The sequence below is a fragment of the Macaca fascicularis genome, chromosome 18 (genome assembly GCF_037993035.2).
Source record: "Macaca fascicularis isolate 582-1 chromosome 18, T2T-MFA8v1.1".
In the NCBI taxonomy this organism is placed as follows: domain Eukaryota; kingdom Metazoa; phylum Chordata; class Mammalia; order Primates; family Cercopithecidae; genus Macaca; species Macaca fascicularis.
In genome coordinates, this window is record NC_088392.1 from 54,590,123 (window position 1) to 54,603,010 (window position 12,888).

A 12,888-nucleotide genomic window follows, 5' to 3' on the forward strand; every position below is an offset into this window, starting at 1 on the left:
GTCAGAATGGCGATTATTAAAAAGTCAAGAAACAACAGATGCTGGCAATGCTGTGGAGAAGTAGGAACACTTTTACAGTGTTGGTGGGAATGTAAATTAGTTCAACCATTGTGGAAGACAGTGTGGCAATTCCTCAAAGACCTAGAACCAGAAATACCATTTGACCCAGCAATCCCATTACTGGGTATATACTCAAAGGAATATAAATTATCCTATTATAAAGATACATGCATACATATGTTCATTGCAGCACTACTCACAATAGCAAAGACATGGAGTCAACTCAAATGCCACTAGTGATAGACTGGATAAAGAAAATGTGGTATGTATACGCCATTGAATACTGTGCAGCCATAAACAGGAATGAGATCATGTCCTTTGCAGGGACATAGATGGAGCCTGAAGCCATTATCCTCAGCAAACTAACACAGGAACAGAAAACCAAACACCACGTGTTCTCACTTATAAGTGGGAGCTGAACAATGAGAACACATGGAAACAGGGAGGGGAACAACACACACTGGGGCCTGGGGGGTGGGAGAGAAAGCATCAGGATAAATATCTAATGCATGTGGGGCTTAATACCTAGGTGATGGGTTGATAGGTGCAGCAAACCACCATGGCACATGTTTACCTATGTAACAAACCTGCACATCCTGCACATGTATCCCGGAACTTAAATTTTTAAAAAAGAAAATTCATCTCATCAAGTCCCCTGCCTTAAATCAGGTAAATGTCGAAACCATTTAGGTAGATTATTTTTACCTTCTTTTTTTAAGATCTTAAGGAACAGAGACTGTGGTAAGTGCTTCTTGGGCTTTTTCATATTGGTATTTGTTATGGGATGAGTTGTGTCCCTCCAAAATTCATATGTTGAAGCTCTAACCCCCAGCCAGAACCTTAGAGTATGACTACATTTTTTTAGAGATAGAGTCTTTATAAAGGTTAAAATGGAGTCATTAGGGTTGGCCTTAATCCAAAATTATTGATGTCCTTAAAAGAAGAGGAGATTAGGACACAACACAGATCAAGGGATGACCTTGTGAGGACCTAGCAAGAAAGTGGCCATCTGGGGCCAGGTGTGGTGGCTTATGCCTGTAATCCCAGCACTTCAGGAGGTTGAGGCAGGCAGATTACTTGAGGTCAGGAGTTCGAGACCACTGTGAAACCCTGTCTTTATTAAAAACACGAAAATTAGCTGGGCATGGTTGTGCATGCCTGTAGTCCCAGCTACTTGGGAGGCTGAGACAGGAGGATCACCTGAGCCTGGAAGGTGGAGGTTGCAGTGAGCTGAGATTGCGCCACTGCACTCCAACCTGGGTGACAGAGTGAGACTGTCTCAACAACAACAAAAAAAGAAGAAGGTGGTCATCATCTGCAAGCCAAGGAGAGAGAAGAAACCAAACCTGCTGACACATTGATCTTGGACTTCTAGCCTCTAGAATTGTGAAAAAAGAGATTTCTGTTGTTTACCACCCATTCTGTGGTATTTTGTTATGGAAGCCCTAGCAAACATATTGAAGTTCTTATGTCCATATGAAATACTCCCAGCTTTAATTTATTCATAATCCACTTTCTTTAGTTTACAGAGTCCTCATAAAACACAATCTGTACTTGAATGCAGTGCACTTTGACCTTTTTTTTTTTTGAGACGGAGTCTTGCTCTGTCATCCAGGCTAGAGTGCAGTGGCGCAATCTCGGCTCACTGCAACCTCCACCTCCTGGGTTCAGGCGATTCTCTGGCCTCAGCCTCCCTAGTAGCTGGGACTGCAGGTGCCTGCCACCATGCCTGGCTAATTTTTGTATTTTTAGTAGAGACGGGGTTTCACCATATTGGTCAGACTGTTCTCGAAGAACTCCTGACCTTGTTATCCACCTGCCTTGGCCTCCCAAAGTCCTGGGATTACAGGCATGAGCCACCGTGCGCAGCCCCCTGACCTTGTTTTAACTAAGCCTCTCACTCCCTCTGATCCCATCTTGTTTTGTCTGTCTGGATATCTTGCCATTTTTCTCTGTAAATGCTTCAGTTTCTCCACATTCATCTGAAGTTTTGGGATCAAGACAAAATAAAATACTCTAATGAGGATTTGATTGATTTAAAATATGTTCACCCTCCAACTGTTATCTGTTACATTTTTTAACTTTTTATTTGCTTATTACTTCATAGTGGCAGTATGTTGTTGATTCAGTCACCTTATCAGTAATAGTGGTTCTATCTTTCCGATGTCCTTGGACTTAGCGAAATTTACTCATTCTCCATTTATGCATGGTCCCATGGCAATGAATGGCCTTGACTGGGTTCCTGTTAAGTCTGCTTATGCTAGTCTCTTTTCAGTCTTGAAAGTCTTAGCCCTGCCTCTGAAGAATTAATGTGGATCCTTTTACAGCTTTCACCTAGGTCATGAGGGTTAAATTGCTGGAGGGTCCCACTGTGATACGATTGTAAGAGTCACCATGCCATTTTTACAACCTTGAGTTATAAGTTTCTTGTAGGTGCTTCACTAGCCTCATAGTATGCCTTGCCAGAAGTAGAGCCTGAGATGGAGATTTGGATGCCGGTGATTTATTGAGGATGTGTTCTTCAGGAAAAATCTGTAATAGAGGGAGAAAAGCAGGATTAGGAAGGGAAAAGAGCAAGCAGTGATGTGGTCTCAGTTACAATCTAGCCTTGGTCTAATTCTTGGAGCATTTCATGGGCCACTGAAGCATAATTGTACTGCAGAGTTGTCTCTTCTTGAGGCAGAGATGGGGCAATGAGGGTGGAAGTTACTTCCTGGGCCAAGTGGCTCTCATCAGCCAGGGTAATTCTCCACAGAAGGAGGCACCTCTGTATAGTTAGGAACTGTCTTAATCAGTTAGGACTGCTATAACAAAATACTATCAACTGAGTGGCTTGTAAACAACACGGATTTACTTCTCACAGTTCTGGAGGCTGAGAAGTTCAAGATCCTAGCAGCTTTGGTATTTGGTGAGGTCCCACTTTCTCATAGATGGCACCTTTTCACTGTGTCCTCACGCGGTGGAAGGGGCAAATGAGCACCCTATGGGCTATTTTATAAGGTCACTAAGCTCTCATGACCTAGTCACCTTCCAAATGGCCGCACTTCCTAATACTATCACCTTGGGGGTTAGGACTTCAACATATGAATTTTGGGGAGACACAGACATTCACATCATTGGAGGAGCCAACATTCACAGTGGCTGAGGGAAGGAGGCATCATATTGGTAAAGGGGAACTGGGTGGGCAGTGGAGCATCACTGACATAGCATTAAGGCTAAAAGCATACTCGTCAATATGCAACTGAAGGCCACATCCCTAGTTAAAAGGATTTTAAACTAAACAGGATGGAATTGCTCACTGAACTGCTGAGCTGGCAGAACTCACTGAGGAGCCACCCCAGAGAACAAGTAGGAAAAACAGGAGGTGTGTTAAACAGAAAAGCTAGCTGGGTGTAGTGGCTCGTACCTGTAGTCCCAGCAATTTGGGAGGCTGAGGCAGGAGGATTGCTTGGGCCCAGGAGTTCAAGACCAGTCTGGGGAACATGGCAAGATCCCGTGTCTACAAAAAAAATTTAAAAATTAACTGGATGCAATGATGCGCACCTGTACTCTTAGTTACTGGGGAGACTGAGGTGGGAGGACCCCTTGAGTCCAGGATTTCAAGGCTGCAGTGACTGATAATTGTACCACTAAACTCCAGCCTGAGTGACAGAGCAAGACTCAGTTTCAAAAACAAACAAACAAACAACAACAACAAAAACAGAATAGCTCTTCTAACAGAGATACCTATGCCTTATTTCTCCTCCAAACAGCCTCCTGTAAATCTGTACCCCACCCTCCAGCCTCCACACTTGGACCTGATTACGAATTAGTTTTCATTCTTGGGTAATATTAATTGGGTTATCTCTATGCAAGTATTTCTAAATAATCAAGTGACCATTTCTTATTGTAATCTTTTTTTTGGTTTTCTTTTTGAGACAGTCTTGTTCTGTCGTGCAGTGGTGTGATCTTGGTTCACTGCAACCTCCACGTCCCTGGTTCAAGTGATTTTCGTGCCTCAGCCTCCCAAGTAGCTGGGTTACAGGCGTGCACCACCATGCCTGGCTAATTTTTTATATTTTTAGTAGAGACGGGGTTTTGCCATGTTGGCCAGGTTGGTTTTGAACTCCCCTGGCCTCAAGTGATCTGCCTGTCTCAGCCTCCAAAAGTACTGGGATTACAGGTGTGAGCCACCGTGCCCAGCCTCTACTTGTAATCTCTATTTGTGTTTTCTAAGAATTACTCTAGTTAGTTATTTATTCCAATTTTTTAAATATAATAATAAATGTATAGTTGAACAAATAAAAATCTTGATGTCTTCCTGATGTATACATCTGAGGGCAAAGTTTTTCTCTGGTCTCATAATTTGACTTCATGTAGTTATAGAATTTGAAGATATATTTAAATACCATAAGTTACATTGCTTTTCTAATTTTCATTGCCCTTAATTTTGTCCCTACACAATTATATTGCCACTTTATACCCTATAATTGATACTCTTAATAATTTGACCTAGTTATTACTTTCAGAAAATTTCTCATTAGGTTGTCTGGTCTCTGACTTTAACCTATTTGGTACTTTTAATTTTTATGCTTCTATTGTATGCAAGTATATTTTTGATAAATGTTTTCTTTTTAAATAAATGAAACCGTGAATAATTTAAATTTCTATCTAAAATCCAAGGACAGTACGAATTTTAGAGGTGATGTTGTCTGTGTTTAATTTCTGGTAAGGAATGGGGAAACGGGAAGCCAGACAGCCCTCTGCTTTGATCAGGTATCAACTGTGGTGCTTTATTGTTGTGTTTGAAGTGTGAACACAATATCAGAAATAGGTATTCATTTTTATATAAAAGCATGATGCTTTTCCAAAGCCAAATTTAAATGATTTTTAAGGAATATTTTGTTTCAGTGCAACTATAGCCCTGCATCCTTCCAATAGGGAAGGCAGGTAGCATAAAGATTGCAAGCTTTGATGTTGAAAATGTTTATTTGAATCCAAACTCTTAACAATTATTAATTCTATGGCCTCACTTAACTTCTCTGAGCCTCAGTTTCCTGATCTGTAAAATGCATATACATTTAGAGGACTTTTGGGAAGATGTATTTTTCAGAATAAAATAATTCAAGTTATATCAGCCATTTCTAGTTACTAGAAATCTCTAGATATAACTAGTAGATGGCTGATATAATATGCCCCATCTCTAGTAGCCTTCTATTATGAGTTACTGTAGTTATCTAGAAAGAATTCCAGTAACTCATAACAGGAGACTACTAGAGATGGGGCATGTTTTGTGAGAGCCAGAAGGTTTGGCTCTGGGCAGTCATGTTTTTATGTATAAATGCTCAAGGAAGGAGTTGTCTCCATCCCCTTCTTTGACACATACACATTTTAAAAAGTAAAACTATAAGATTCTTTTGTATTCCATGGATGATTTAGGTGAAAAATTTTTTTAATGGTAAAAAAAATTCCCACCTGACCTGAGAATGAGTCAGGAACCTGTATTTCTTTTCTCTGGGTCTGTGTCTTACTCCATTTGCTTATAATTATTTGATTCATTTGGAACCTATCAGAATCTGAAATCACCTTAATGCTTTCTAGTTCCTGCTCACCTACCTCTGTTCAGTGCTAACTCCCAAAGCATTTCCTAATCATATCTTCTCTCCTATGTTGCTAGAAGACCACAGATTTAAGACTCTTAGATATCTTTCTTTATCCTGATCATTCCTTTTAATTTTTTTTTCCGATTATCTCATTACCTAAAAACGTATCTTCTCTAACCCAAGACTGTCTCCCAGCTTCCTGGTTTATCACCCATATTCCTGTTTGTCACCATTCCCTCTAACTAAGGTATTTCCTTGTTCACCATCCCTCTTCTCCAATACTAATTCATTTATTTGTTTACCTTACTCTCTGAGGGTGTCATATTTTGCTACCCTAGGTCCCTTCTCTGAACTCTAGATTGGGAATCTAGTTTTGAGAACTATTTTCTAGCAGGTAAATACCTATTTCATTGGGTTTATTTTGTGTTCCTGCTACGACAGTTTCCCTTCTTCTGTCATGGGAAGTAAATGATACTTGCACTTTCTATTCACATTTTTAGACAGCAAGATGGTGGCTGGCAAAGTGTTGATGGCAAAGCAAGAAATTGTTGGATGTGTAGCCTCAGCTGCCATGATATCTCCAGGAAAACTTCCTGGAGAAACACCTTCCGAACAGATAGCTGAAGAAGCTTTGGGAGGTCTGGACAACTCTAAGAAGCAAAAGGGAAATGCTGCAGGGAACAAAATCAGTGAGCTTCCTTCCCAGGACAGACATATCAGTCTGGCAACCTTCAACAGAAGAATCCCCACAGAACACAGTGTCCTTGAATCTCATGAGAGTGAAGGAAGTTTCAGTATGAATCCAAATGATATTACACAACAGAGAGTTCACACTGGGGAAAAGCTCTATGAGTGCTTTGACTGTGGGAAGGCCTTTTGCCAGAGCTCAAAGCTGATTAGACATCAGAGAATTCATACTGGAGAGAGACCTTATGCATGTAAAGAATGTGGCAAAGCCTTCAGTTTGAGCTCAGACCTTGTTAGACATCAGAGAATTCACAGTGGTGAAAAACCCTATGAATGTTGTGAATGTGGAAAAGCCTTCAGGGGCAGTTCAGAGCTCATCAGGCATCGGAGAATCCACACTGGAGAGAAGCCTTATGAATGTGGAGAATGTGGGAAAGCCTTCAGCCGGAGCTCAGCCCTTATTCAGCATAAGAAAATTCACACTGGAGATAAAGGCTATGAATGTATTGAGTGTGGTAAGGCTTTTGGTAGGAGCTCTATCCTTATTGAACATCAAAGAATTCACACTGGAGAGAAACCTTATGAGTGTAATGAATGTGGAAAATCCTTCAATCAGAGCTCAGCCCTCACCCAGCACCACAGAATTCACACTGGAGAGAAGCCTTATGAATGTAGTGAATGTAGAAAAACATTTAGGCATAGGTCAGGCCTTATGCAGCATCAGAGAACACACACCAGAGTTTAACTCTGTGGGTAAGAGTGGTACAATTGTGAAATGCAAGGAGTTCACTGTAGGGGTGAGACTCCACAGAAAAGTTTCCTGAGAGCAGGACTTCTGTCCTTTCAGCCCAGTTTGGTACTAGAAGAAGACATCCACACAAAGATGTTTGTTATGATTATTGAAGTGTAAATGGAAGAAAAGTTTTACCCAAGTCTTCTCCAAAAAGAATGGTAGATATTTCCTTGAAATGCCTAACCCATTTCTGGATGAGATTCATCAATATCCCCTTCGCTCTCTGCCACCTCAGATATAATTCCCGTTGGGCACCTTAACAGTAATGCCAGGATTGGGGCAGAGATCCTGAAAGAGCTTATAAGATGGCAAATGTGCCTGGCAAGAGCATTTGTATTTTGGCAGGTGGTGGCATGTGCTGAGAGTTACTCAGCTATCTGAAATGTTGAATTGAGAGGTTGTGAAAATACTGAATTATGCGATTAAATAGTGTCTAAGGCAGTTAAATAGTACCCGAGGAATGGTGCCTCATTCTGTCCCCTTGCCAGTTCTCAATCTTGAGCTTCCTGCTGAGGTTAATTCAGGTCTACTTGTTTACTGAGCACCTGCTATGTGCTAGGCATTGAGGTAGACATGGTCATTGCCCTCCCAGAGTTAAGGGCTAATAGGACATGCATATATACTAAACAGTAATTACAGTAAAGTGTGGTAAGTGCTTTGGTAGGAAAAATGTGGGTTTCCATCAAAGTACATGGCAGGGATACCTACACCTGGTCTTGAGAATCAGTCACTAAAGACTTCCTGGATATGATGGGATCTCAGTTAGATGTAAAGGTGGGTAGAAGGTAGCAAGGGCAGGGGAGAAGAGAAGAACAGGATCTGGAGACACTCCATCAAGACTCTTCTCTACTGCAGAAATTGTCATAGACCTAATTTTTTAAAAAAGGAATCTGAGGGAGTAATTCAACAAATATTTATTGCCCTCAAGTGTAATAGCTCAGGATCTGCAAGCCTGGTAAGGAGGGGAGGGGGCAGGGAATGGGGAATAGTGGAGCCTGGGAAGGCAGATCACTGCGTTCCTTTATGCTCCCCACTTCCCGAGTCCCAGAGTCATGGGACACAAACACTCCAGTCCCCACTGTCTCTCTAGTGTCTGATATGCATTCTTTCCCTGTGTGTATATATACCTTTTCCCATAAGATGCACCAGAGTCTTTTACCACACTAATTCTGAGCATTTCAGGGTCTCATGGGTCATTCTGGGTCTAGGATAGGCTCCCTAACTCAGTGATTATTAAGTAGGAAGAGCGAAACCAACACATGGGGATTCTGAGCCAGGCTTTCTGACAACTAATTCCTGCTGGAGAGAAGAGTCCTGATGAAGCGGTGTCTCCAGATCCTATCTTATCTTCATGCCATTGTATGGGCTATAACCTCTGCCTGTAACTCTCTCTGTTAATTTTTATTTTGGCAGTTTTAATTAACCCACAGTTGCTGAGGGCAATTAATATCTAAGAGAAAGTTTGATTCCTCTTCTAAGATATCTTTCTAGATAATGTCATTTCTAAAGAAGAATTGGTGATCACTGCTTGTATTAGTCCATTTTCACAGTGCTATAAAGATACTACCTGAGACTGGGTAATTTATAAGCAAAAGAGGTTTAATTGACTCACAGTTCTGTAGGGCTGGGGAGGCCTCAGGACACTTAAATCATGGTGGAAGGCGAAGGGGAAGCAGGCACCTTCTTCACAAGGTGGTGAGAGAGAGAGTGCAGGGGAAATGCCAGGCACTTATCAAACAATCAGATCTCATAAGAATTCACTATCATGAGAACAGCAAGGGGGAAATCTGCCCCCATGATCCAATCACCTCCCTCCAGGACCTTCCCTCAACACCTGGGGATTACAATTGGAGATTTGGGTGGGGACACAGAGCCAAACTATATCACTGCTGTTGTGCGTAATAGGGGAGGTGAAATTGGGGGGACAATTCAGCCTTTTTGTGTCTAGAGGTTGTGCAGTTATTGAATGAGGTGGATCAGAAGTCTAAAGGGATCCTTCAAATGGATAGTGCGTTGCCTTTTTCTATAGGTGACAATCAGAGATTTAATGTTTTAAATATCATTTAATAGGTTTTTCTCCTGATTGCGAATTAAGTGTTGGTAATACAGAAAATGAGAAAGTGTAAATCACCCCCAATCCCATTGCCCATAGAAACGTTGTTAACATTTTGGAGTACTTTCTATTAGTGTTTATTTTTCCCAATCCTAGTATTTTTAGTAAAACTATTGTTTAGTAAATGATTTTTGGTAACTAATTTCAAAAATTATACTTTCAGTATATACTTCAGCCATTTATTATTAGAATGTAATGCAAGATGTACTGTAATAAAAGTTGAGTTTTAAAAGTTTGCTTTGAAATTATTCATTCAGGAATAGGGAACACAATAACATGAACGGAGATAATGCTAGGACAATGGGGAAGAGGTTGTCATGCGCGTCCGTGTGAAGAGACCACCAAACAGGTTTTGTGTGAGCAACATGGCTGTTTATTTCACGTGGGTGCAGGCGGGCTGAGTCCAAAAAGAGAGTCAGCAAAGGGAGATAAGGGTGGGGCCGTCTTACAGGATTTGGGTAGGTAAAGGAAAATTACAGTGAAAGGGGGGTTGTTCTCTGGCAGGCAGGAGTGGGGTCACAAGGTGCTCAGTGGGGGAGCTTTATGAGCCAGGATGAGCCAGGAAAAGGAATTTCACAAGATAATGTCATCGCTTAAGGCAAGGACCAGCCATTTTCACTTCTTTTGTGGCGGAATGTCATCAGTTAAGAGGAGGCAGGGCATTTGCACTTCTTTTGTGATTCTTCAGTTACTTCAGGCCACCTGGGCATATACGTGCAAGTCACAGGGGATGTGATGGCTTGGCTTGGGCTCAGAGGCCTGACATTCCTGCCTTCTTATATTAATAAGAAAAATAAAACAAAATAGTGTTGAAGTCATGGGGCGGCAAAAATTTTTGGGGGGTGGTATGGAGAGAGAATGGGCGATGTTTCTCAGGGCTGCTTCAAGCGGGATTAGGGGCAGCGTGGGAACCTAGAGTGGGAGAGATTAAGCTGAAGGAAGATTTTGTGGTAAGGGGTGATATTGTGGGGTCGTTAGAAGAAACACTTGTATAGAATGATTGGTGATGGCCTGGATGCGGTTTTGTATGAATTAAAAAACTAAACGGAAGACACAAGGTAAGAGAAGGAGAGAAAACAGGTATTAAAGGACTAAGAATTGAGAGGACCTAGGACATCTAATTAGAGAGAGCCTAAGGGGGTTCAGCATAATTACTTGCTTGGTTAGTGAGTTTTTAGGCTCTAAGTTTTTGGGGTGCCGTTCAAGTTGTTCTGGTGTCTGGAATGAGACTGGGGCTTAATAAAAAGGAGTGTCCATCCAGGAGCTCAAATGGGCTGTAACCTGTAGCATTCCGAGGACAGGCCTGAATTCTGAGAAAGGAAAGTGGCAAAAGTATTGTCTAGTCCTTTTTAAGTTGGTGACTGAGCTTGGTGAGGTGTGTTTTTAAAAGACCATTAGTCCATTCTACCTTTCCTGAAGATTGAGGACAGTAAAAGATATAAAGGTTTCACTGAATACCAAGAGCCTGAGAAACTGCTTGGGTGATTTGACTATTAAAGGCTGGTCCGTTATCAGACTGTATAGAGGTAAGAAGGCCAAACTGAGGAATTATGTCTGATATGACCGCGGTGGCCTTCTCAGACCCTGTGGGAAAGGCCTCTACCCATCCAGTGAAAGTGTCTACCCAGCCTAAGAGATATTTTAGTTTTCTGACTCGGGACATGTGAGTAAAGTCAATTTACCAGTCCTGGGCAGGGGCAAATCCCCAAGCTTGATGTGTAGGAAAGGGAGGGGGCCTGAACAATCCCTGAGGGATAGTAGAATAGCAGATGGAACACTGAGAAGTAATCTCCTTGAGGATAGATTTCTAGGATGGAAAGGAAATGAGAGGTTCTAAGAGGCAGGCTAGCGGCTTGTAACCTACATGGAAGAGGTTATGAAATGACGACAGAATAGAATGGGCCTGTGAGGCTGGAAGGAGAACCAAATGGTCTAAGAACCATTTGCCTTGTGTGTGAAGAGATTGATAGGTGGAAGTTTCAGCAGGGCAGTAGGTGCGAGTGGCCGATGTGAAGGAGGAAAACTGCTATGAGGGATAGAAGTTGGAACGCTAGCTGCTTTTTTAGCTAACTTATCAGCATAAGCATTGTCCTGAGCGATGTTTGGGGGAAGAAAATAGATTTTGGAAGTTATGATCACTGTAGAGAGTTGAGCATAGTTTGTGATTTTTAGGGCCTCTAACAGTATTAAAGCAGTGGCAGCTGCTGCGCGCAGACATGAAGGCTAGGCTGAAACAGTAAGGTCGTTCGGACAGAAAGGCTACAGGACACGGTCTCGGCTCTTGTGTAAGAATTCCGTCTGCACTAACCATGCCTAGGAAGGAAAGGAGTTGTTGTTTTGTAAAAGGGATTGGGGTTTGGGAGGTTAGCCGGACACAATCAGCAGGGAGAGTAAGTGTGTATTTATGAGAATTATGCCGAGATAGGTAACAGATGAGGAAGAAATTTGGGCTTGACTGAAGTAATGGGGGCTGTCTGTGAGGCCTTGCAGCAGTACAGCCTAGGTAATTTGCTGAGCCTGATGGGTGTCAGGGTCAGTCCAAGTAAAAGCGAAGAGACGCTGGGATGAAGGGTGTAAGGGAATAGTAAACAAAGTATGTTTGAGATCCACAACAGAATAATGGGTTGTGGAGGGAGGTATTGAGGATAGGAAAGTATATGGGTTTGGCACCATGGGGTGGATAGGCAAGACAATTTGGTTGATAAGGTGCAGAGATCTTGAATTAACCTGTAAGGCTTGTCTGGTTTTAGGACAGGTAAAATGGGGGAATTGTAAGAGGAGTTTACAGACTTTAAAAAGGCCATGCTGTAGCAGGCGAGTGATAACAGGCTTTAATCTTTTTTTTTTTTTTTTTTTTTTTAAGAAGGAGTCTTGCTCTGTCGCCCGGGCTGGAGTGCAGTGGCCGGATCTCAGGATCTCAGCTCACTGCAAGCTCCGCCTCCCGGGTTCACGCCATTCTCCTGCCTCAGCCTCCTGAGTAGCTGGGACTACAGGCACCCGCCACCTCGCCCGGCTAGTTTTTTGTTTTTTAGTAGAGATGGGGTTTTACCGTGTTGGCCAGGATGGTCTTGATCTCCTGACCTCGTGATCCGCCCGTCTCGGCCTCCCAAAGTGCTGGTATTACAGGCTGGAGCCACCGCACCCGGCCCAGGCTTTAATCCTTTTAAAGCGTGCTGTGGGATGGGATATTGGCGTTGAGCAGGGTAAGGGTGATTGGGTTTTAATGGGATAGTAATGGGCATGTGTTCGGTTGCCAGGGAAGGAGTAGAGATGTCCTATACTTGTGGGTTAAGGTGGGGGGATACAAGAGGAAGACGCAAAGGAGGCTTTGAACTGGGGGAAAAGGCAGCAATGAGGTGTGGCTGTAGCCTAGGAATAGTCAGGGAAGCAGATAATTTAGAGGTTTAGAAGCCTGGCCGTCAATACCTACAACAGTTATGGAGGCAAGAGAAACAGGCCCTTGAAAAGAAGGTAATGTGGAGTGGGTAGCCTCCGTATTGATTAAGAAGGGGACAGACTTACCCTCCACTGTAAGAGTTGCCCAAAGTGTCTGTGATGGTCCAGGAGGCTTCTGAGGCGATGAGGCAACGTCAATCTTTAGCCGCTAAGCCGAGAAGGTCTGGAAAGGAGTCAGTCAGAAAGCCTTGGGCCAG

The 12,888-nt window shown here is 42.6% G+C and overlaps 1 protein-coding gene and 1 long non-coding RNA gene across 9 annotated transcripts in view; one reads left to right on the plus strand and one right to left on the minus strand.

Annotated features, from left to right (window-relative positions):
- Positions 1 to 9,467, plus strand: part of ZSCAN30 (zinc finger and SCAN domain containing 30) — a 33,657-nt gene extending 24,190 nt beyond the window's left edge. For all 8 annotated transcript variants that reach the window (XM_065534306.1, XM_065534308.1, XM_005586889.4 and 5 more), the window contains one exon: positions 6,143 to 9,467. In XM_065534306.1, coding sequence (XP_065390378.1) covers positions 6,143 to 7,074 — 932 coding nt within the window. In that variant the 3' untranslated portion in view covers positions 7,075 to 9,467. The remainder of the gene's footprint in view (positions 1 to 6,142) is intronic.
- LOC141409037 (uncharacterized) lies at positions 2,134 to 12,888 on the minus strand. The gene is made up of 3 exons (XR_012427188.1): positions 12,758 to 12,888; positions 3,467 to 3,559; positions 2,134 to 2,592 (listed from the first exon to the last, which is right to left on the minus strand). It is a non-coding gene; the product is annotated as an uncharacterized lncRNA (long non-coding RNA).